Source organism: Sminthopsis crassicaudata, chromosome 2 (genome assembly GCF_048593235.1).
Source record: "Sminthopsis crassicaudata isolate SCR6 chromosome 2, ASM4859323v1, whole genome shotgun sequence".
Lineage (NCBI taxonomy): Eukaryota > Metazoa > Chordata > Mammalia > Dasyuromorphia > Dasyuridae > Sminthopsis > Sminthopsis crassicaudata.
Window position 1 is genome coordinate 482100878 of NC_133618.1, and position 25687 is coordinate 482126564.

The following is a 25687-nucleotide window of genomic DNA, read 5'->3' on the forward strand; positions in this document are numbered from 1 at the left end:
TCTACAGTCTTACTCTCCTTGATTTACGTGCATTTTTGGATACTGGTTGACCACCCATGCTTTCTGTGTGTTTTCCTCACCATGACCTCTAGACAACTCACACTCTTTTGATTCTTTCTTCCTTATTGCTGTCTTTCACTAACTCTTCATTCTCTTCCTCACTTTCATCCTCTTTTCTTTCTATCCTTCTGGGCAGTTATTCATCCATTCAGTGTGGCTTGCTATTTCACCTCTATGCAACTTATTCTTCTTTTTCACTGTTTCTTTGACATCCCTAGATGGCCCATTGGTACTTCAAACTCATCATGTCTTAAATCAAGTTTGTTATCTACCCTTCCAAACCTGCTTCTTAGTCCTTTTTTTTTCTTTTTTTCTTTTTTAATTCATTATTTATGTCAGTTGTACCCTCATCCTTTCTTTCATTCATGTTGATAGTAAGCAAGTATTTATTGTTTATATGCTAAATACTTCTAAATGTTTTTGCTGGACTTATATTTAATTTTTTTTCTTCTCTCTCCCACCTGATGTTTTGTGTTACCAAATCTTCAGCATTCTCTGTTATGAATCCATCCTCTCCTCTTCCAAACATCACCAACTTATTTTAGATACTTATTACCACCTGTTGAAATGTTATATTTTTAAACTAAATCAATATGTAACCCACAGGGATCCTTATATACAGATAAGTGGTCCCCATATCTATTTGAGTTTGATACAACTGACTTACGGAGTAAAGTTCAAATATCTCTGCTTGATTTTCAAGCTTTCCATAACTTCAATCTTCCTTTCAAGACCTATTTTACATTATTTCTACATATTATTATGCTCTAAACTGACAACTTTTTTTTCCTGATATGTGTAATTATCCCATCTTCACCTTATGATTTCCTAGCCAGAACTGAAAGTCCAATTTCAATGCTATTTCCTTCATTGTGTTCTGTGATTTCAATGATTTATAAGGATTTTTCTTTTCAGGCATCATATGACACTTTGTTTTGAGCATCTCTAATGCACATATCATGTGATTTTATTTTAAAATTTGTGTCCTATGCTCTTTTGTCTAGTGCATACTCTATGTAGCTTAAGGATAGTGTTTTACCAAAAATTGTATCTTCCTCAGTGTCTACCATAGAGTTTGATGGATATGACAATGTATCTCTATTGAGAAAACTAAGCAGAATCCAGTTAGTATTTTGGGTAAATGATATAGATTGCTGTTTCTGATATGAAGCTCTAGCTTAGAAATATTAGATTAGTTAGAAAATAAGTAATACAAAAATAATTTAGTGTTGGGGAGCAACCTGCTAGTAGCTTCAGGGCATTCATTTCTAACCAGCAGAATAGATCCCTTCATGTGACAGAATGATAATATTACAAGGAGACTGAGAGGCAGTTACATTCTCTTTACCTCTCTCTTCTTCCCCTTGCCTCTGATTATTTCATTCCCAACTCATAAGCAACATCTGCATCAGTAAAGGCTAACTTGAAATTTTTTCAAATGTGTTATGATTCACAGCTGTGGGGGCTTTCACACTTAGGTGGGGTCCTTAACACTTTAGGAAAATTCTGATGTAAATATACATTGAAAAGCAAAGCCATTCATAAGCAATAATTCTTTGAAAATTCTGATGTAAATATACATTGAAAAGCAAAGCCATTCATAAGCAATAATTCTTTTAAAATAATCTCATAAAATTCCCATTAGAAATAATTTTGAGGGGCAGCTAGGTGGCGCAGTGGATAGAGCACCAGCCTTGAATACAGGAGGACCAGAGTTCAAATCTGGTCTCAGACACTTAACACTTCCTAGCTGTGTGACCCTGGGCAAGTCACTTAACCCCAGCCTCAGGGGGGGGAAAAAAAAAAAAAGAAATAATTTTGGAAGTTACTTAAGCTAAATATCCAGAAAGTATCTATATTGTTGTATGTGAATAAACCTCAAAAATCAACATTCATGTGAAAATAAAGTATTTCATATTTATATAGTACTTGAAAGTATACAACACAGGCACGTAAAGTACATTTTTCTACCTGTGCCTTTGTACTGAATATCTGAATGTGTGCTTGTGCATATCTGCAGTGTTCTTCTTTCTCCTTTCTACTTTATAGTATCCATTAGTTTCCTTCAAAGCAGAGCTCAATTTTACTGGACCTCAGTCTCTTCTTTTTGAAATTACTTTGTGCTACTTTGCATATAATTTTATTTGCTTGTGTATATGTTATATTCATGTCTTCCTTAGTAGAATGTTGGCTTCTTGATGGTAGTAGCTTGTACATGATAGGAATTTAATAAATATTCGTTGAATTTTCAGAAGTAGAACCAGGTTTTGACAGGGTGAATGACTTGCTGCTTATTTTAGATACAAATAATTAAAACCTGACACAAGAAAACTGGAACTTAATTCTCCTAACTCACAGGAAGATACTTTTTTCTTCATTAGACTAATGTGTTTTAAAATTTATCAATTTTAAAAGCATCTATAGTATAAAATACTGTTTGGAATGAAGAAAGCAAATTATCTTGATTAAATTTAATAAGAGTTGCTAAATAAGGTTGTGTTCATTAAAATAAAGTTGATAAGTAATCTAGTACATATTCTATTAAAGCCTCAGTTAATAAAAGCCAGGATTAACTTTGAATTTTGCTTTCTTCTTTAAACTTTTAGGAAGAGATAGTAAATGTTAAGAATGGAAGATAATTACAATCTTCCTTAATGTATTCTGTGATCAGTGCATGTCCAGTGCTATTTCCTTCAGCTTTTCATGGCTAGAGTTCTAAAAATTTTTATTCAGAATTTTGACCCTGAACACTGCACAATCCTTAGTCATTAAAGAATAAATTATGCTTATTATACTTTATAAAAACAAGAGCACAGATTTTAAAACTTTTTATTCATCAAGTGCAAAAAAAGCAAGTTTATTAGAATTAGCTAATTAACATCTCAGTGCAATCTAAGCAACTTTCTAAAATTTCAAGTTATATAGAGATATTGTTGGAGTGAGTTTTTACACTGCTAGTAGTACTACGTACTATCCTACTACTAGTGAAACCACAGATCTGGATTCTTTCTCTCTACAAAAAAACATAAATATTAAGATATTTCCATCAAAAAGCATTTGTAAGTGCCTACCATGTACTAATCAGTGTACTAACCACTGGACTAATTATCTATTACATGAATTTAGAAATTTTATTAAATTTAATAGGGGGTATTATTAGGGGGTATTAATCTTTCTAGGTTTCCCTTATTTCATAATAGAATGCTGGAGATATACACATACATACATACATACACACACACAAATATACATATGTTCTAATGATCTACTTTCTCTTTGATATTCAGTAAAATCAGAATCTTGGCAAATAGCAGATTGTAATTATTTGAATTTTCTAGTTAACATTAACCAGATAATTTCTTCCTTTTCCAAATCTACACTGCTGTCTTTGTACAATGTAATGAACAAATTTTACATCTGACCTGAGGATCAAGTCAAATATTTATTAAATGCCTACTTTTTTTCTGGCACTGTGTTAAATTCTGAGATACAAAAAAGGGTAAAAATGCTCTCTTCTCTAAAGGAGCTTATAATCTAATGGAGGAGACAAATGCCAATAATTATGTGCAAACAAGATATGTACAAGAAGAATTAGAAATAACCTTAGCACTAAGATTAAAAAAACTACTTAAGGCGTCATATAGAAGTTGGAACTTTAGTTGAGACTTAAAAGAAACCTGGGAAGGCAGGAGGCAGAGTAGGTGGTGTGGAAATTAGTTATCCCACTGAAAATAAGAGAGATTGAGGCAGAGATCTGAGCCAGTGACACTTTATTGAAGGGTCCATGGTCCCTGCTAATAAGCAGAATTCAGATCTTCCTCATGATCTGAGATACTACCTCCTTCCAGGGTCCTGTTATAATAGAGCTATCTGTCCAGCCATTCCAAGATAGCTATACCAAATAATTCCACTGAATAAGCAAAATAACATGTCAGCATGGTCAGAAGTTGGGTGAAGCAAGGAATATCTCCACTTAAGATGGACAGGCTTCTCCTTAATTTAGGTAGGAGGAAATGGTACAAGCTATTACAGTCAATTATATCATCTGTTCCTATTGGACAAGTAATTGGTCCAGAAGTACAAAGTATTTTGGGGCTCTTTCCATGTAGTTGTCACCTCTGCTAAACTGAACTTGGTCATCATCACAAGGCAAAACAAAGGTGGATGGCCTTTAACTAACATCCTATAGTTAAGCAAATGAACTTAAAATCTGCAACTCACAGCTCTGGGCCCTTATATACAGAATTTTGATACGATTCTATCAAATTGATTAATACTGATTAGAATAGAGTAGGATCCAAAATAAATTATTCTCTCAGTAGGAAATTATTTGAGGCATGGGAGACAGCCAAGGGAAATGTCCAGTCAGGAGATGAAGTGTCATATTTGAAGAAAGCATTTTTCTAAACAACAGATTGGTTCTCACTGTTCAGACCTTCAGGTGTAGGAAGAGAAAATGTTTGAGATTTGTCCACTTATTATCAAATACAACTAATTTATCTTGGAGGAATGGCTCAAATCCACATCTTTCTGACTTCAAGACCAGATCTCGGTCTGTATCTAGGTACTTGTTATGTATGTCTTTTGTGCATGGACTTAATAACTATTTCTTTTATGTTGTAATTATTTATATCTTATATCCCTTATTAAACTTCCAGTTCCATAAGGAAATTCCTCTAGTTATAGCACACTAGCTCTGCACACAATAGGTTCTACATAAATGTTTGTTGCAATGGAATAAGTGAATGAAAATGCTTTTAAAAAGTTAAAACTACAAATAAAAGCAATAAGTATTAATAGTTATTTCTGTTCCAACTCTTTCTGAGCCATTTGTTTGGATTCCATTGTTCAGAAAATATTTTCTCATAAAAACAATGGTCTAAAATGGTAGTTAAGTTCCCATTTAACTTTTAAAAGCCTACTGACTCTGTGACATAGACTAAAATAATTGATACTTCACTTTTCATTTGATTCATTTACTCCTTTTTTTTTTTTTTTTTTTTTTTTTGCTGAGGCAATTGGCGTTAAGTGACTTGCCCAGGGTCGTACAGCTATGAAGTGTTAAGTGTCTGAGGGCTGATGCCCTATCCACTGCACCACCTAGCTGCCTGGATTCATTTACTTATTCATTTACTACTACTGTAATACAGAGTAACTATTTTATTTTCCTCTCCCTTTAACCCAATTCTATTACATTAAATGGGTTTTTATTCTTCTATAAACTAGTTTTTCATAATTTTTTCATTTTTAATTTTGAATACCATGTGTATTATTCCATACCATTTTTATATTCATGGAGAATGTTTATCACATAGGACAGTGTAGATTTTTTAGCTTGTCCAGTAGACACTTAGTATCAAACTCCGCTGAGCGTTGGCATGAATGGTTAACTCTAGAATCCCACTTTTGGGGAGTTATTTTTATCCAGTACATTTTTAGATGTATTCAGCAGTGCTTAAAAAATGGTTGATTTATGTTGGTTTGTTGACTTCAAATGGAATTCATTTTGACTATTTCTTAATAGAGCACGTGATTCAATCACTGATCAATTATATTAAAAAATGAATACAAAAAGAGAAAGGATATATTGCTAGATGATTGCTTCTTAGAGATTCTTGATACTTCCTAAATTATAAACCAAAAGGTAATGAATTTCTAAACAGTATCAATATCTATTTTGTGGGAAAGAGTGATTGCAAGTGACCTGAGTGCATACTCAACACATAGTTGAGTTGTTTTTTCATTTAACTTACTCTGACTGGCTTTCTTAGTACTAAGAAGTTGTCATTAAACCTCTCCCTCAACTAGAATTACTTAGTAAAACAAAACTCTGCTTATTTCTTTGAAGAACCATAATTATGTATATTACTTAAATATACATATTAATGACTATTTTTCAGTGAACTAAAGAATGTAAGGAAGAATGGCATAGTGAAAAGAGCAATGGTTGGTAGTCATATAAGCTCTACAGCATAGTGCCCATATGGTCTTGAGCAAGTTATCTCTTCTATTTAGGACTCATTTTCTTCATCTGTAAAATGAAAGGAGTGAAATACATCTGATTCTCTAAGGTCTTTTCCTGCTCTAAATCTTATTATTCTGTGAGAAAAAGGTGCAAATTAAATAAGATTTTCCTCATGGAACTTGTAGAAACCGTTCCTTTTCTCTCAAGCTTATATTTTTATTCATGGAAAGCTACATTTATAAATAGAAATAAATATATGATATAACAGCAAGTTTTTTTTTCAACTACTCTATGTATTGTTGTATATACCTACTTATTTACATGTTGTTTTTCCTTTAAAATGTGAGCTCTTTGAAAGCAGAAATAATGTTTTTACCATTTTTTTTGGATGTCTACTGCTCAGCATAATGTCTACCACATGTAGTAAGAATTTAATAAATGTTTGTCAACTGACTGAATTTTTTTTTCAAAAAAAAAAAAAAAAAGAAAATCCTGTGATCCAAGTAATAGCTTTAAATAGTAAAGACTATATCAATCTTTTTTTCTTCAGCTTTCTTCCTGTTTTTTTGTTTTTGTTTTTGTTTTTACCTTTGTTGTTGTTGTTGTTTGTTTACTGAACTTTAGTTCCATCCAAGAAACTTAAGATTGTCCTAATATAGTAGATAGTAGTATCAGTCCTGGAATCAAGAGGACCTGAAATCAAATTCGTTCTCAAACATTTAATACTGCTTAGCTGTGTGACCCTGGACAAGTCACTTAGCTGCAATTGCCTTGAAAAAGAAAAGTGTTCAAAAAATGTAAATAATTGAGAGTCTTTTAATTGTACCAACAAGATACTGTCCCCACTTAGGACATAAGTCCATTGTGCATAGATTTATACTGCCTCACATAATTTTATAAGCACTTTTGTTAGTTATTCTTTTGATTACCTATTTGTCAAATTTTTGTCATTGTGTATACATACAGTTATGCAAATAGTTTGATTATTATATGCAAATTAATTTATAGAATATGTATCCTGGCATCATTTGAAGTTTACCAGTTGGTCTTTGTTCAGTGTTCCAATGGTGCATGTAGCATATGAAATGAAAAATCATTTCTATTGCTAAAAGTTTTTAGGTAAACTGAAGGTGCATAACTATGCTTGAGTTATTTTTAATTTTGTATGGATATGATTTTTTTCTTTAATTCTGAATGGAAAACACTTCCCATTGTAACTGATGAATCCATTTAGTATGACTTTTTCAAAGCTGAGCAAGTATATGACAGGTATAATTCCAAGTGCATCAGTTAAAGTGTGCTGTAGTTTGAAATTTCCACACCATTCTTTTTAAACAGTTAAATGGATCTTTCAGCACAAATAGTCTCATTTCTCTTCATCTGTATTGATTAGTACTTTTAAAGAACCATGTGTGTATATAGCATTTTAAAACTACTAAAAAAAATTAGTTTTTGCATACTATAAACACCAGCAGCCCTTGCTCTTAAATATATATTAAATATATCAAATATTCAACATTCTACAAACAATGAGACCCATTATTGTTGGGATTTTAGAGGTTTGCTTTGGGCTTTGTGCTTATGTTTAGCAACAACTAAAATTTATATTAAATTTCATTCTTGCTTCTCCTAAAAAGAATATGTTCAGCATTGCAAAAAGTATTGTACATACCTGCAAATCACTGACAGATTTCATTTCATAATATCTTTACCCTGTGTATCTCCTTGTAATTGAGGTTAAGTGCTGTTGGAAAAAAATTGAAAAACCAAATGCACTGATTTCTTTTTCTTAAGAAAAAATAGGATTTTCAGTATTTTTAAAGATTTTATGATGAAAATGCAATTTTAAAATATTCTTCAGTTCAGCAATTTGGCAAGTTAATATTATGCTCTGTAACTTTAGTTCTGTAATTACATTATGACTCCCACTCAAGTAGCTTCAAATGTCTTTATGATTGAACTGTTTATTAAGATGGAAAAATAATTCACAGGTTTTTTTCCCCCCTTTTTTTTCCTGATTTTGTTTTTTTAGTTTAAATGATCGATGATTTCTTCCAATTTACCAATTAAAATATTCAGCCCCTCTACTTCAGAACAGAGAGCTCATTGCTTCTTGAAGGAATGAAAAATAGTGTGCTATCGTCTAAAGAGACATAGGTTCAAATTCTGCCTCTTCCATTACATTTATTAGCTTGGATACCTTCTGGGTCTCTTGTCCTCATGTTAAAATGTTGGAGCAAGACTAACTAATCTTTGGGATCTCTTTTACCTCTAGGTTTGTAGGATAGGAAAAGGAACTAATCCTGTGATTTTGCTATCAGAGAGAACTATCTAGGGAGGAAATGACTGCAATGTGAATTCACACCTTCTCTGCCATATATAGGTTTAGAAATGTTAAGTGACTGAACTAAGATATTAAGCTATTAATCCAGGGTCATATAGTCATTACTTCTCAGAAGAAAGACTTGATCCCAGATTTTCCTTGATTCAAGGTCAGCTCTCTCTTTGCTGTGCAATACTATGAAAATCTACCCATAGAGTCTATACTAATATGCACGAATAATCCTGATCATTTTGTTTATGCCTTTAATATTTTCAACCTGAGTCATTGCTCTTCAAACCTGGAGTTGAGTTTGGGAAAAAAAAGGGAAAGAATATTGAGATTATTAGGATAAATGGTAGAAGCTGCACTTTTCCTATAGATCATAAAAAGTTTTGATTTGCATAGTACCTGATACGCCATTGAAACGTTAGACTCAGCTTGATACAGTCATTTCTTTTCTTCCTTTTCAGCTGATGACTTAATAAGTCCCAAAGACATTGACCCAATCCATAGATACATCCCTCTACAGGATCAGCGGAATGTTAGCATGAGATTCTCTAATCAGGTAATGACATATTTTATTATCATTACTATTTTTACTATTATTATTATTTTATTTTACTATTATTGCTATTATTATTTTGTCACTAAATCAAGCAATATTGTGAAAGGTTAGTAAGTAGAGTCTCATGAGGTCATTTGTTTTCCTTACACAGCTTCTTAGGAAAGAATATGCTTTCTCTTCTTTATACTTAAGTTCTGCTTAGTGAGGGAAAAAAATATTAAGAAGGCATTGAATTTTCTAACTAAGTAGGCCACTGAATTTTCACTGGAGGAGCCAAAATATCCAATAATGTACAAGCATCTCAGAAAATATACAAACATTTTTTCATGGAGGCTATTCAAGGCTATTTACATTTCATATTTGTGTTATCTTATGGACTACCATGAGTATTTGTTCCTTCTCCTTTTTCCATAAAAATCTAGAATAACAGTTGGAGATTTTGTTACCAGTAACAGATAATGTGATTCTTTCAAAATGTTTAAAATTTAGTTTCTGTGGATTCAGACCGTTGGTTCAACAAAATAAGCATTTGCAGGATGAATAAGATTGATGTTGACTTGGCCAAACCCTGAAGTAGCAAATGGTATCAATAATGAGTACATTTCAAATGAAAACTTTATATATTGTGGAAACTGCCTGAAGAGAGAGAAGAAATGAATCTGAATATATGCCTAGGATTCAAAGCAGTAAAAATGCATTAAAGCAGAAAACAACCACCACTTAAAAGAGATATGCATATTAAATTAAATCGTTCCATATATTTTGAAATAGGTTTATATATGTATGCACATATATATCTACATATACACATATATGCATAAAAGCACACTAAACATACTTTTTTAATTATAGCTTTTTATTTACAAGCTATATGCATGGGTAATTTTTCAGCATTGACAATTGCAAAACCTTTTGTTCCAGTTTTTCCCCTCCTTCCTCCCACTCCCTCCCCCAGATGGCAGGTTGACCAATACATGTTAAATATGTTAAAGTATATATTAAATACAATATATAAACATACATTTTAAAAAGATATTTGTCAAACACTGTCTACAATATGCAAGGCACAATTCAGTTATGATCCATAGGTTTTGTTCTATTGACTTATATTTTTTAAATCTTATTTAAGGTGGTGAATTTTTAATATTTAAGACACTTGTAAAAGCATTTTGTTTTTCATAAATTTGAAAAATTCACACATTACTATGTAACAATAACTTCCCACTGATCTTGAATAATATGAGAAGTATCTCATGATAAAGTAGAGGAGAAAAAAAATTTGCCATAGGAAGAGAGCAAATGAACTGATTTTCAAAATTTTTATAAAAAATCAAAATTTGAAATCATATCATTTAAGATATAGCTTGTGAGCTTTTAGAAAGGAAATCAGTAACCAAGAATAACTAACAAAGTTCCATCAAGATTGCAATATGCAAAACCGATCTTGTCCTCATCCCAGCCCACTCTGCCACTTTTTTTTTTTTAATGAAAAGAATAACCAGGCAGATCAATAGAATATTGTAGGCATAGTATGCTTAGAGTCCAGTGAAGTATTTATCAAGTCTTTTATGCAATTCTTTGTGCAATTCTTGTGGAAGGATGCATGCTAAACACTAGTGTATTTAGAGGAATTCTGGACTGGTTGAATAATCACAAAGACTGCTTGTTAATGAGTTGTCCCATAAGAAGATAGGCTTTTATGGAATCCTCTATACATCTATTCTTGATCCACAGAATCCTGAAGTTAGAAGGACCTTAGAAATACACCTATTAAAAATCCAACCATGCCTTAAATATTTAGTCCAACTTATACATAAACCACAATCTCTTCTACATTTTACCCAACTAGTGCTAATCAAGTTTTGGAAGACTTCTGTTTGGGGGAACCCACTAACTCCCCAGAAAGTCTATTCCCTGTTTGTTACCCCTCATTCTAAGATTTTCCTTTGATCAGGACTATAACTATTAAGTCATAGTTTCTACCTAATGTTCTTTGTTTTGCCTTCTGGGGCCAAACTTAAAGTGTGTGTGTGTGTGTGTGTGTGTGTGTGTGTGTGTGTGTGTGTGTGTGTGTGTGTGTGTGTGTGTATTCTTAGCTCCTTCAACTTTTTTGAAACCTACTTTTTTTTTGAAAACTTTCATTTTTGGAACCTAAGTAGAGGATTTTACATTTATCCCTATTTAATTTCACCTTTGAATGAATAAAATAGGGGACTGATCTAATTTGTTATCTCTTAAAAAGGCACTGGTTTTTGGAGTAAGAGGACCCAGATTGCATTTCTGCCTCTATCATTTAGTATGTATGTTAACTTAACCTCTCTAGACCTACCTCAGAGCACTCTCATCTATAGAGTTTGAACTAGATGATCTCTAAGGTCCTTTCTAGCTCTACATCTATGATGCTATGGTTTTACTTTGAGCCTAAAGAATGTTTAAGCCAGAAAGCATCCTTTATTAGATGAGGGGTCCCTAATCTTTTTTTACAAGATGGAGGATTTTTATTTGCTTGAAGCTTTGTAAGTGAAGCATTGATGAACTGTAGTACTGGGAGGAGGATAAAGGAGAGTCAAATTTTAAATATACCAAAAATATTTGAATACCAGAATATTTGAAGCTAGTATTCTGCCAGTCCCACAACAATTTTCTGGCATTTGAGATGACAAGCTAGAGAGATGATATTAAAGCAATGAGATGCCAAGAACCAATTTATCACACGTCCCATGATTCATTTACATTTAAAACTGGAAGAATTGGGGAATGAATATTCCCCTCCTCATAGCTCACTACATAAAAATTCATCCTCTATGGGAATGCTGCTTTCCCCTCCCTACCCTTCCAATTTGTAGAGCAAGGCAAAAGGAAAGTTTGATTACTTTTCAGAGAATCACACTTTACATATTGAAATGAGTTTATTTTCTAGAATAAATTTATTTATTTCAATTCAACAAACATTTATGGAGTACTTACATGTGCAAAGTTCTGTACTATGTAATGGGAAGAAAGTTTAGATATAGTTATTGTCATTATGGAATTCAGAGTTTTGTAGGGAAATATATCATATAATAATGGCAAAATAATACATGATAGGGTCATAAAAGGGATACAAGTAAAGAGCTATATGATGAATACTTGAATTATAATCCATGAGTCAATTAATATTTCCTAAATGATATATTTTATACATAATGCTTTGGTAGGACAAAATTTGGGGTTATAACTTTATATTCTTCTCTGTGCTCATTTATTCTCATTCTCTCTCTTTATAGATAGATAGATAGATAGATAGATAGATAGATAGATAGATAGATAGATAGATATAGATATATACACATATATATGTATATATATGTGTGTGTATGTGTGTGTGTGTGTGTGTGTGTGTGTGTGTTTATATATATCTGTCTCTCTCCAAATTGCTTCTTTGTTTTGGTTTAATTTGTAGGTCCCAAATCTCCCTCGACTAATGAAATTTGGATCTAACTTTCAATTCCTCTTGTAGATTAGGTATTCTGCTTTGGTACAAATGGAAAAGAGCACATACTCAAATAGACATGGGGCCTACTTATCCCTACAAAAAGATGCCTGCAGGCTATATATTGATTTAGTTTTAAAATGTGATATTATCTACATTTTGTTTTATTTTTATTTATTTTGTTAAGTATTTTCCAATTGCATTTTAATCTTTTGGGGCCACACTTGGGAGTGTTGTAAGCTACATATAGCATGTGCTTGAAACTTCTGTTGTAGATAAATAGCAATTGTAACATTTTAGAAAACAATTTCCAAGAATGGGAATTTTTGGAGATATGGAGAAAAAATTATATGACTTGGAAAGGAACATCTTTAAAATCCTACCCAGATGAAAATGAGCTAAATTAAACATTTGCTGAAATCATTTCCTAATTATATACAAGAAATATTTAAAAGGAAAATGGACTGAAGGCAAATCCAAACAACAAAAAACTTGTTTTTTAAGTAACATCTAGGATTAATAATACATACTTATATACTCTACTTTCCTATCTCATGGCCACTGTAAGATGATAAGATGAATGATAAGCCACAGATTCCCAATAACATAAATTATTTGTTAGGAACCAATCCATTTTAGAAGTTGCATAGACTCAGAAGGGATATACCACAGCAGTTTTTTTATAATGTGATTCAAAAAGGTTCATCCAAAAAAACACTCTAGTACATCATGATGTGTAAATAACTCTGGGTTCTCAAACTTTGTATAAGTAGAATATAAACTCAGATAGTTTCTGTTGAGCTTTCTTGTCTGGTTGACAAAGCTGCATGTCTTGCATTTGAAAGTCATTCTAATCAAGCTGGAAAAGTCTTATAATCACAATAGTTAATTTTCAACCATAGAAATACACTAAGAAATTCTAGGTTGTAAAGGAGTTGTAATTTGCATTGTACATGTTTAATACATTGGCTTCTTGAAGTATTTAGATGAAAGATAGTACTCTTCTTTTGTTATCAGGCAGCTGGGTAATATATTACATAAAATGCTGGACTTTAAGTCAGGAAGACTTAAGTTAATCTCTTGCTACACTTAATGTTTCATTTTAATTCTTTTGCATTTATGTTTTATTATTTTTTTGATATGAGTTTTCAAAGTTGCTTTCCCTCCCCCCATAATGCTATCATTGTATAAATTATTCTTTTTTCCTCCCTTTGTTCTGCATCAGTTCATAGTGGTCTTCCCAGTTTCCTTGAAAATTGGCTGTTTTGTTATTTTTTGAGGCATAATTCATATATCATGGTTTATTTATCCATTCCTCAAGAAGAGGACATCCCCTTAGTTACCAATTTCGAGCTATCATTAAAAGAGCTGCTATAAATATTTTGAAAATTTCCCTCTTCACTTTCTTTGGCAGTATTTCTCTAGTAATGGTACAGTTAGGTCTAGTGGTATGCACAGTTAATAAATTCTGGGCAGAATTCCAAATTTTTTTCCAGAATGGCTGAACTTATTAACCTCTCTAATAGTGGCTCACTAGTATACCTGTTTTCCTGTAGCCTTTCTAACATTTTTCATTTTCCTATGTTAATCTAATATATATATAAGTCATATCTTAGCTTTTTTTTTCTTTATTAACAATTTAGAAGATTTTTTAATGTGATTTTTGATGGCTTGAATTTCTTGTTTTGAAAACTACCTTTTCATATCTTTTGCCATTTATCATGAGGAATGATTCTTAGTCTTAAAAATTTAACAGCTTCTTGGGATAGAAGATCTTTATCAGAGAAACTCATTATGAATTTTTTCTAGGTATTTGTTTCTCTTCTAATTTTTACTATATTAGATTTATTTGTTCAAAAACTTTTACATTTTATATAATCAAGGTTATCCATTTTATATTGTATGTTCCTCTCTATCACTTGTTTAGTTATGAATCCTTCAACTATCCAAAACTATAAAAGGTGATTTCTCCCTTTTTCTTCTAATTAGTTTATGATGTGACCTTTTATAGCTAGGTGATGTATCCATTTCTTGTTGTATAGTGTGAGATATTGTTCTGAATCTAATTTCTATCATACTATTTATCCAGTTTTCCCAGCACATTTTACTCAAATATGGAACCTTTCCTCTGTAACTTGGATCTTTAGGCTTATCAAATATTGTGTTACTATGTTTGTTAGCTTTTGTATTTTTTTTATTTTGTTTTGTATTGGGTTTTTTTGGTGAGGCAATTGGGGTTAAGTGACTTGCCCAGAGTCACATAGCTTATAAGTGTTAAGTGTCTGAGATTGAATTTGAACTTGGTTTCACCTGACTTCATTCAATTAATAGAGCTAGTTCTTTATTAATTGTGCCATCTAGCTGCCCTTAGCTTTTGTATGTTGTAGATCTAATCTTTCACTAATCAACTTCTTTGTTTAAAAGAACTAAGTACCAAAACTTAGTATCAAACTAGTTACCAAATAATTTTAAGCATTATTTCTTAGTAGTGCAGATTGAGATATGCTATTAATGAACTTCATTCTTTTCTGCTTTTTTTTTTTCATTATTCCCTTGAGATACTTAATCTCTTTTTTTCCCCATGTGAATTTCATTACTATTTTTCGTTCGAAACCAGGCATTCCTGATACTAATATTTATAATCTTCCTTACATTGAATCAACCCTGCATTGCTGGTATAAACCCAAAGTGGTTATAGTGTATAATCTTTCTAATGTATTGTTGTAACCCACTCATTTTCAGTTTTCTCTATGTGTTGACTCTTCCTAGTTTCAATAACAATTCCATAATTATATCACTGAAATGTTTCTTTTTTTTTTTAATTGTTGCAAACTGTTTATATAATATTAGAGTTAATTGTTCTTTAAATGTTTGATTGAATTCATTTGTGAATCCATCTGGTTCTGGAGTTTTATTTTTTCCTTTGGGAGTTCATTTAAGACATGGAATTTGTTTTTTCTGATATTAGACTATTTAAATAGCCTGCTTTTTGTTAATCTAAGTATTCTACATATTATACATTTTTGTAAGTACTTATCTATTTCCTCTAAGTTGTTAATTTTGTGAGCATATAATTAAAGATTCTGATGGTTTCCTTTATTTTCTTCATCAATTGCCATAATTTTTCCTTTTTCTTTTTAAATATAAGTAGTTTAGCTTTCCTTTTTCTTTTTAAAAATCAGATTAACTGCTAATTCATTTTTCTGAAATATAAACTCTAGAAGCCCTCTTGACATGAAAATCTAATAGGGGATTAGCTTCTTCTTTTTTAAAAAATCAATCTAAATACTCTTTTTCCCCTAAATTCATGTAAAGATAGTTTTTAACATTCATTTTTGTAAGACTTTGTGTACCACATTTTTCTTCCTTCTTCCCATATCTCACTTCTCCAACATAGTAGGAAATCTTATATAGGTTAAATATGTGTGGAGATTAGCTTATTTAATCTCTGTAACCTCATTGTAGAATAAAAACTAACATTTTCTTAAAAACATAAAATACATTCACATTTAAGTTTTCATCTAATCCTTTTAGCAACATAGTGAAACAACTAGTGTAAGTATTTTAACCTCCATTTTGTAACTGAAGCTCAGTAAGAATGAATGACTAGCTAGCATGTCAGAGAACCAGGGTTAGAATATCAGTTTCTTAACTCTTTGTTCAATGTGTTTTCCATTATACTATATGTAATCTTATTAGCAGATCATCATCATATGATTGTTTTCCCAATACTGCTTGTATCTACAATTATATGAGGTGCATTAAGTATGCTGAGAAAATCAGAACAAGGGTACAGTATAAATATAATATATCGGGTGAAATTTATGATGTTTATCATTGTTCATTATAGACAAATTTAATTTGCTTTTCTTTTCTCTTCTTCCTGAACTAAATTTCTTTAACTCAAGGACAAGGCAAACTCCAAACATATAATGCATATTCATTTAGATGAGATTTCCAGCATCCTTATCTAAAGGCATGGGGTTTTAGGGAAATTAACAGGTTTCCTGATTGAAACATTTAATTTTCAGTGGTTTACCCAGCTGTTCCTTACCACCATACACTGTATAGGAAGTCACCATTTCCTGTTACCTAGGTAATCCAAATGCGTGGGTAACCACTGATTATCTATGAATGAGGCTTTCATTGTTCACAGTGCAGTGCTTCTGCTATGTTAATGTGCAATAATGTCAGCTTGAAGATTTTGTTTGTTCCCAGAATTTGCAGCTCATTCATACTTCAAAGTCTAAGGCTGATGCAGAAATTATAAGCAGCTGAAAGCATGTGTGAATCTCACTTGTTTTATTCTGTATTGAATATTCACTGGTGGCAAAATGATCTTGAAATGGGTATCCTTTTATAAGAATCTTGTTGTTAAATTCAAAGATTCAGCATTAAATATAGTTTGATTTAACTTTCATTCCAAAGTGTTATACTGTGCAGGACACAGACAATTAATTCTTCTTAGGAGAATATAATAAATTCTTTTGTTATGTATTTGTTGAATTTATTCTAAAATTAATTGTCTGATGGACTTAAAACAACTTGGCAAGTGAACTTTTTTCTTGAAATAGATATTAGTGAATAGAATGTAATTGCTAAGTCAATTAACTCCATTCTAATATTAAAAATAATTTTCTTTTTATTATATAAAATTATAGTTCTAGAATATGAATTTGTTAGTTTAACATCAGATTTAAGATTAAGTATTCTGCATCTAACCATAGATCTTAATGTTAATAGACTGGACATTTGGGAAAGGTCAGGGGTACAGACATATACTTTGAGTAATTGATATTTGACTCATAGTTGAAAATATGAAAAAATGAAATCATAGAAGGAATATTTTTAATGAGAAAGGAGCCAAAGACTTTGACATGAAGCATACCAAGAGTTACCCATATATGAAGAGGAAGGAGAAAAAATGAAAAATTAGGATGAATCTATGGATACTTAGAGATAAGCAAAATATTTTATAGTAGACCACATTTGATGTGACAGTAAGAAAGAGGATGAAAGTAGTCCACAGAAGAGAGGCTAAGTAAACACAGTATTAAGAAAGCCAAGGGTAGGAAGAATTTCAAAATATAGGGAATAACAGATGTGATAAAAAAGTGAAGAAGGGTAATATTCAAAATCATTCATGACAAGTAAAATGTTATTGATACTTAGACTACTTTTACAAAAACTTCCATTAGAGCAGTGAAGATAGGAATTTTAGAGTAATGAGAAGAGAATAAATGATAATGAAATGGAAGTAGACTTCCTGTTCAGAAGTTTACTTTATTAAAATATATTTTTTAAAATCATGGGTTTTGTCTCAATCAATACATCAATTGTGCCTCAATATCAGTGATCTATAATTTTATTGGTTACAATAAAATATACATCACAACGTTACTAGGGGCAAATAATTTTGGAGAATTGCTATAATAAAATAACATATAACTGGGCTTGTATTCAAAGCCTTTCTTTCTTAGTTGGACCTGAAAGAGCTTTAATTCTGCTCATATTGCTTTCAAGAAACTAAGATCACTTCTATAGCATCATAAAAGATATTTTGTTAACCATAATTGTGATTTCATCAGTGCAATAAGAAATCTCAAATAAGAAGTTCCTTCTACTAATGAAGTTCTGCCACTAGCAGTTTTGGGGAATGATCTGGCACAGTGCTGAGGGATTAAATGATTTCAAAAAGCCAATATGCCAAGTCTATATCTCTATTCATTCAGTTTATGTCTCTATATATTGAATAGAATCCCTAGACTAATAATTAATTCATCTACTATCTTTAAGACCCTGTTCTAGAACTGTGGGGAATGCAAAAATGAAAGAGACATAGTTCCCTCTCTCCTGGAGATACAGTGATATAGTTTGGTGGAGATTACCTAAAGTCACAGATAGCTCAGTTATAAGGTAAAAAACAAGAAAAGCTTGATATACAAAAAAATCCTGGGGAGTTCAGAAAAGACAAATTACTTCTGGCTCTTTATTTTCTCCCAAAGCTAAAAACCTAAAGATTTTTTAAAAACACATTTAATAATCCCAGATGCTTTTAGGAAGGTGTTATATGTATTTAACTTTAGTGAAAATATCTCATCCATTTTAACTTTCTTTTTTTTTTTTTTTTTATTATATATATATATTTTATAATATTATCCCTTGTATTCATTTTTCCAAATTACCCCCCCTCCCTTATTCCCTCCCCCCGACGACAGGCAATACCATACATTTTACATGTGTTACAATATAGTACAATACATGTGTGTGAATATCATTTTCTTGTTGCACAATAAACATTAGAATCCGAAGGTACATGCAACCTGGGCAGACAGATATTAGTGCTAACAATTTACATTCCCCTCCCAGTGTTTCTTCTCTGGGTGTATCTACCTCTGTCCATCATTGATCAACTGGAAGTGAGTTGGATCTTCTTTATGTTGAAGATTTCCACTTCCATCAGAATACATCCTCATACAGTATCGTTGTTGAAGTATACAGTGATCTTCTGGTTCTGCTCATTTCACTCAGCATCAGTTGATTTAAGTCTCTCCAACCCTCTCTGTATTCCTCCTGCTGGTCATTTTTTACTGAGCAATAATATTCTATAACCTTCATATACCACAATTTACCCAACCATTCTCCAACTGATGGACATCCATTCATCTTCCAGTTTCTAGCTACAACAAAAAGAGCTGCCACAAACATTTTGGCACATATATGTCTCTTTCCGCTCTTTAGTATTTCTTTGGGATATAATCCCAGTAGTAGCGCTGCTGGGTCAAAGGGTATGCATAGTTTGATAACTTTTTGGGCATAATTCCAGATTGCTCTCCAGAATGGCTGGATTCTTTCACAACTCCACCAGCAATGTATTAGTGTCCCAATTTCCCCACATCCCCTCCAACATTTGTCATTATTTGTTCCTGTCATCTTAGCCAATCTGACAGGTGTGTAGTGGTATCTCAGAGTGGTCTTAATTTGCATTTCTCTGATCAGTAGTGATTTGGAACACTCTTTCATGTGAGTGGATATAGTTTCAATTTCTTCCTCTGAGAATTGTCTGTTCATATCCTTTGACCATTTATCAATTGGAGAATGGTTTGGTTTCTTATAAATTATGGTCAGTTCTCTATATATTTTGGAAATGAGACCTTTGTCAGAACCTTTGTTTTTAAAAATATTTTCCCAATTTGTTACTTCCCTTCTAATCTTGTTTGCATTAGTATTATTTGTACAGAAACTTTTTAGTTTGATGTAATCAAAATCTTCTATTTTGTGATCAATAATGATCTCTAGTTCTCCTCTGGTCATAAATTCCTTCCTCCTCCACAAGTCTGAGAGGTAGATTATCCTCTGTTCCTCTAATCTATTTATTATCTCCCTCTTTATGCCTAAATCATGGACCCATTTTGATCTTATCTTGGTATATGGTGTTAAGTGTGGATCCATATCTAATTTCTGCCATACTAATTTCCAGTTTTCCCAACAGTTTTTTCCGAATAATGAATTTTTATCCCTAATGTTGGAATCTTTGGGTTTGTCAAAGATTAGATTGCTATAGATGTACCCTTTTTTGTCCTTTGTATCTAATCTGTTCCACTGATCTACCGGTCTATTTCTTAGCCAATACCAAATGGTTTTGGTGACTGCTGCTATATAATATAGCTTTAGATCAGGTACACTTAGACCACCTTCCTCTGAGTTTTTTTTCATTAGTTCCCTTGCAATTCTTGACCTTTTATTCTTCCATATGAATTTTGTTGTTATTTTTTCTAGGTCATTAAAATAGTTTCTTGGGAGTCTGATTGGTATAGCACTAAATAAATAGATTAGTTTGGGGAGTATTGTCATCTTTATTATATTCGCTCGGCCTATCCAAGAGCACTGAATGTCTTTCCAATTATTTAAATCTGATTTTATTTTTGTGGCAAGTGTTTTGTAATTTTTCTCATATAATTCCTGACTTTTCTTTGGTAGATGGATTCCCAAATATTTTATACTCTCAACATTTGTTTGGAATGGAATTTCTCTTTGTATCTCTTGCTGTTGCATTTTGTTAGTGATATATAAAAATGCCGAGGATTTATGTGGATTTATTTTGTATCCTGCCACTTTGCTGAAATTTTGAATTATTTCTAGTAGCTTTTTAGCAGAGTCTTTGGGGTTCTCTAAGTATACCATCATGTCATCTGCAAAAAGTGATAGTTTAATTTCCTCATTTCCTACTCTAATTCCTTGAATCTCTTTCTCGGCTCTTATTGCCGAGGCTAGCGTTTCTAGTACTATATTGAATAGTAATGGTGATAGTGGGCAACCTTGTTTCACTCCTGATCTTACTGGGAAAGGTTGCAGTTTATTTCTATTGCATATTATGCTTACTGACGGTCTTAAATATATACTCCTGATTATTCTAAGGAATAATCCATTTATTCCTATACTCTCAAGAGTTTTTAGTAGGAATGGATGTTGGATTTTGTCAAATGCTTTTTCTGCATCTATTGAGATGATCATATGGTTCTTATTAATTTGATTATTAATATGGTCAATTATATTAATAGTTTTCCTAATATTAAACCAGCCCTGCATTCCTGGAATAAATCCTACTTGATCAAAGTGTATTATCTTGGAGATGATTTTCTGAAGTCTTTTTGCTAATATCTTATTTAAGATTTTAGCATCAATATTCATTAAGGAGATTGGTCTATAATTTTCTTTCTCAGTTTTCGATCTACCAGGTTTAGGTATCAGTACCATGTCTGTGTCATAAAAGGAATTTGGTAGGACTCCTTCATCCCCTATTTTTTCAAATAATTTATATAACATTGGGGCTAATTGTTCTTTAAATGTTTGGTAGAATTCACATGTGAATCCATCTGGCCCTGGGGATTTTTTCCTGGGGAGTTGATTAATAGCTTGTTCTATTTCTTTTTCTGAAATGGGACTATTTAAGCAATTTATCTCCTCCTCTGTTAATCTAGGAAGCCTATATTTTTGGAGGAAGTCATCCATTTCACTTAAGTTATCAAATTTATTGGCATAAAGTTGGGCAAAGTAACTCCTTATTATTTCTCTAATTTCCTCTTCATTGGTGGAAAGATCCCCCTTTTCATTTGTAAGACTATCAATTTGATTTTCCTCTTTCTTTTTTTTGATCAAATTTACCAAAGGTTTATCTATTTTATTGGCTTTTTCATAAAACCAACTCTTGGTTTTATTTATTAATTCAATAGTTTTTTTACTTTCAATTTTATTGATTTCTCCTTTTAATTTTTGTATTTCGAGTTTAATTTTTGGTTGGGGGTTTATAATTTGGTCTTTTTCTAGCCTTTTAAGTTGTAAGCCCAATTCGTTAATCTTCTCTTTCTCAATTTTTTTCAAATAAGCCTCTAAAGATATAAAATTTCCCCTTATTACCGCTTTAGCTGCATCCCAAAGATTTTGATATGATGTCTCATCATTATCATTATCTTGGGTGAAATTGTTAATTGTTTCTATAATTTGCTCTTTCACCCAGTCATTCTTTAAGATGAGATTATTCAGTTTCCAATTACTTTTTGGTCTATTTACCCCTAACTTTTTACTGAATGTAGCTTTTATTGCATTGTGATCTGAGAAGAAGGCATTTATTATTTCTGCCTTCCTACATTTAATTTTGAGATCTTTATGTCCTAGTATATGGTCAATTTTTGTATAGGATCCATGAACTGCTGAGAAGAAAGTATATTCCTTCCTATTGCCATTCAGTTTTCTCCAAAGGTCTATCATACCTAGTTTTTCTAATGTTCTATTTACTTTTTTAATTTCTTTCTTGTTTGTTTTGTGGTTTGATTTGTCTAAATCTGAGAGTGCAAGGTTGAGATCTCCCACTATTATAGTTTTACTGTCTATTTCTTCTTGCAGTTCTCTTAACTTTTCCTTTAGAAAGTTAGATGCTATACCACTTGGTGCATATATGTTTAGTATTGATATGGCTTCATTATTTATGCTACCTTTCAGCAGGATATAGTTTCCTTCCTTATCTTTTTTAAGGAGATCTACTTCTGCTTTTGCTTGATCTGAGATAAGGATAGCTACCCCTGCTTTTTTGGCTTTACCTGAAGCATAATAGGCTCTGTTCCAACCTTTTACCTTTACTCTGTATGTATCTCCCTGCTTTAAGTGTGTTTCCTGTAGGCAACATATTGTAGGGTTCTGCTTTTTGATCCAATCTACTATCCGTCTCCGTTTGATGGGATCGTTCATCCCATTTACATTTACAGTTAAAATTACTAATTCTGTATTTCCTGCCATCGTATTATCCCCAGATTATGCTTTTTTCCCTTGACCCCCCTGATCCCCCTCCCCGATATTTAATTTACAGACCCCCCTTGTGACGCGCAACCCTCCCTCTTTTTTTTTTTTTTTTTTTTTTTTTTTTAGGATCCCTCCCCCCTCCCTCCAAGTCCCTTCACTTATTCCCCTTTTCCTTTTCCCTTTTCCTCTCCCCCCTTTTAATGAGGTGAGAGAAAATTCTCTGAAAAACAAATATGTTAATTATTTACTCTTTGAGCCTCTTCTGATGAGAGTAAGATTCACACAATGATTCTCCCCCTCACTAAGTTCCCTCAGATATGGTGTATTTTCTATGTCTCTTCCTGGGATGTAGTTTCCCTCTTTTTATCACTCCTTCCCCTTTTTCTGAACCGACCTCCTTCCCTTTACTACACCCCCCTTTTTTTCTTTTATATCAGTAAAATCAAATTATCCTTGAGTATTTTTTATATACCCACAACAGAGTTACAGTTCTCAAGGGTTCTGTGTACCTTTTTCTGTTTCTCTTCAGTCTTGTGGATGTAGATCAAATTTTTTGTTTAAGTCTGGTTTTTTTTTAGAAACATATAGAATTCCTCTGTTTCATTGAATGACCATCTTCTTCCGTGGAAAAAGATGCTAAACTTAGCTGGGTAGTTCATTCTTGGTTGCAGTCCTTGATCTTTTGCCTTACGGAATATCAGGTTCCAGGCCCTTCTATCTTTTAATGTGGAGGCAGCCAGATCTTGGGTGACCCTTATTGTGGCACCTTGGTATTTAAATTGTTTTTTTCTAGCTGCTTGCAGGATTTTCTCCTTTGTGTGGTAATTCTGCAGCTTAGCCACAATATTCCGTAGTGTTCTTTTTTTAGGGTCTATTTCAGAAGGAGTTCGATGAATTCTTTCCACATCTACTTTCCCTTCTGTTTCTATTATCTCTGGACAGTTCTCTTTGATAATTTCCTGTAAAATAGAATCTAGGCTCTTTTTTTGGTCATAGTTTTCTGGAAGTCCAATAATCCGCAGATTATCTCTCCTAGATCTATTTTCCAGGTCTATAGATTTTCCCAGTAAGTATTTGACGTTGTTCTCCAGCTTCTCATTTTTTTTGTTTTGTTTGACTGATTCTTGGGTTCTCTGTGAATCATTCATTTCTATTTGTTCCATCCTGACTTTTAAGGAGTTATTTTCTTCTTTCACAGTTTTTAGTTCTTTTTGTAAATGCCCAATTTCGTTTTTAAATGAATTATTTTGCTCTATTGAATTTTTTTCCATTTCCCTAATTTTTTTTTTTTTGAGAATTATTTTCTTTTTCCAATTCAGAAATTCTATTTTCTTGAGACTTTTTTATCTTTTCCAATTCAGAAATCCTACTTTCCTGTGTTTTTTTAACCTTTTCTAATTCACTAATTTTGTTTCCCTGCATCTCCTGTGAATTCTTTATTTTTTCCAACTCCAATTTCAGGACGTTGTTATTCTCTATCATAACTTCCCTTTCCTTGCCCCATTTTTCTTCGATCTCCCTCAATTTCTTAAGAGCTTCTTCTAGGAGAGAGTTATGTGATGGGGGGCAGGAATCGTTCCCCTTTAGGTTGTTATCTTCTGAATCTTTGCTGTTAACTTCCTCGGGGTTGGGTACCCGCTCTTTCTCTGTATAGAAGGAATCTATAGTTTTTCTAGCTTTTTTGCTCATACTTAAAAAATGTTTTGGGGTCTGTCCCTGGGGTAGGAAATTATTTACTTCTTTACCAGCTTCCTCCCAGACCGGATGGATGCAGCGGCCCCCGCGCCCGCGCTAAGAGAGAGCTCTGGGAGAGAGTTCCCCACCCCCTCCCTGGAAGTGCCCCAGAGGTGATTAGCACTGCTGTGCTTTGAGGGCGTAGAATAGTGAAGACAGCAAGAAGCTCAGCCTATGTGTCCGGGTGGGGAGTGGATGTCTGCAGCAGGTGACGTGAGAAGCCCCTGCGCTCAAACTGGAAGTGTCTGCCAGAAACCGCGGTCCCTAGTTCAAAGGTTCCGCTTCTCTGGGACTTCCTGGAGCTGAGTTCCACTCCCTCCAGCTAAGCTAGGCAGTGTGTGTTGCCTTGGGCCGTATCCACCCACTTGTCAGTCTCTTAACTATTCTCAGGAGGTAGCTGAGGCCACACCCCCTGGTGCCGAGTCTGCCGAGTCACCCCCAGGGTGGGGGGGGGGGATATCTAATCTGAGTTTTAAAATATTTTGGCTTTCTCTTCTGAACTGCTAAATAATTAGCAGAGAAGAGCTAACAGCCTGTGCCAGATTCCTTTACCTCAGTGGCTTCTCTGATCCCAGAGCCCCTCCCAGCGCAATGGGCGCAGTGTGCCCCTACCCCACCGTCTGTGCTGGTCTTTCTTATTCCTCCCCTGAGAACTGACCTTTCCTGTTGAAACTCCAGATTCTCTTCAGCTGGTAAGTCGTGCTTCCAGTCCTTGTGGTATCTATCAGTCCTGAGCTAATTTTGAGACTTAATTTATCTAATTGGTTGTGAGGGAGTGAGGACGTTCACTGAGTAGTGTGTTTCTTCTCCGCCATCTTGGCTCCGCCCCCCTCATCCATTTTAACTTTCATGGAAAGCAGAGTTCTGAAACATAACGTATTGCTTAAAGGAAAAACAACCTCCCTTGTACTCCCTCAGCTCCTCTCTACCAAACACATACACATACTTTACTTGCTTGGCAAAAAAAGAGGAAAGTACATGAGACCAAAAATCCAAATTTAACTACAAGTAAGGAAATAGATTTGAGTGCTAAGCAAGAGTTCTGATGATTAGCATGATACAACAAAATAGTCAAAGTATCAAAAATGATATTTAAGTCATGTCCTGCATTTGCCACAGTTTCCCAGAGGTTTTCTTCCGTTAATGCCTTGTGAAGTTTTTGATTGAATGATTAGCTCTCATTTGAGAGGTGGGTTTTTTATTTTTTGTTTTTTGCTTTATGAATTAGAATTTTATACTAGAACCAGTGAAAATTAATTGTCTCTATCAAAA

At 32.9% G+C, this 25687-nt stretch overlaps 1 protein-coding gene across 5 annotated transcripts in view; it reads left to right on the forward strand.

Annotated features, from left to right (window-relative positions):
* Positions 1-25687, forward strand: part of PHKB (phosphorylase kinase regulatory subunit beta) — a 254654-nt gene that overhangs the window by 142666 nt on the left and 86301 nt on the right. For all 5 annotated transcript variants that reach the window (XM_074293309.1, XM_074293310.1, XM_074293312.1 and 2 more), the window contains one exon: positions 8819-8913. In XM_074293309.1, coding sequence (XP_074149410.1) covers positions 8819-8913 — 95 coding nt within the window. The remainder of the gene's footprint in view (positions 1-8818; positions 8914-25687) is intronic.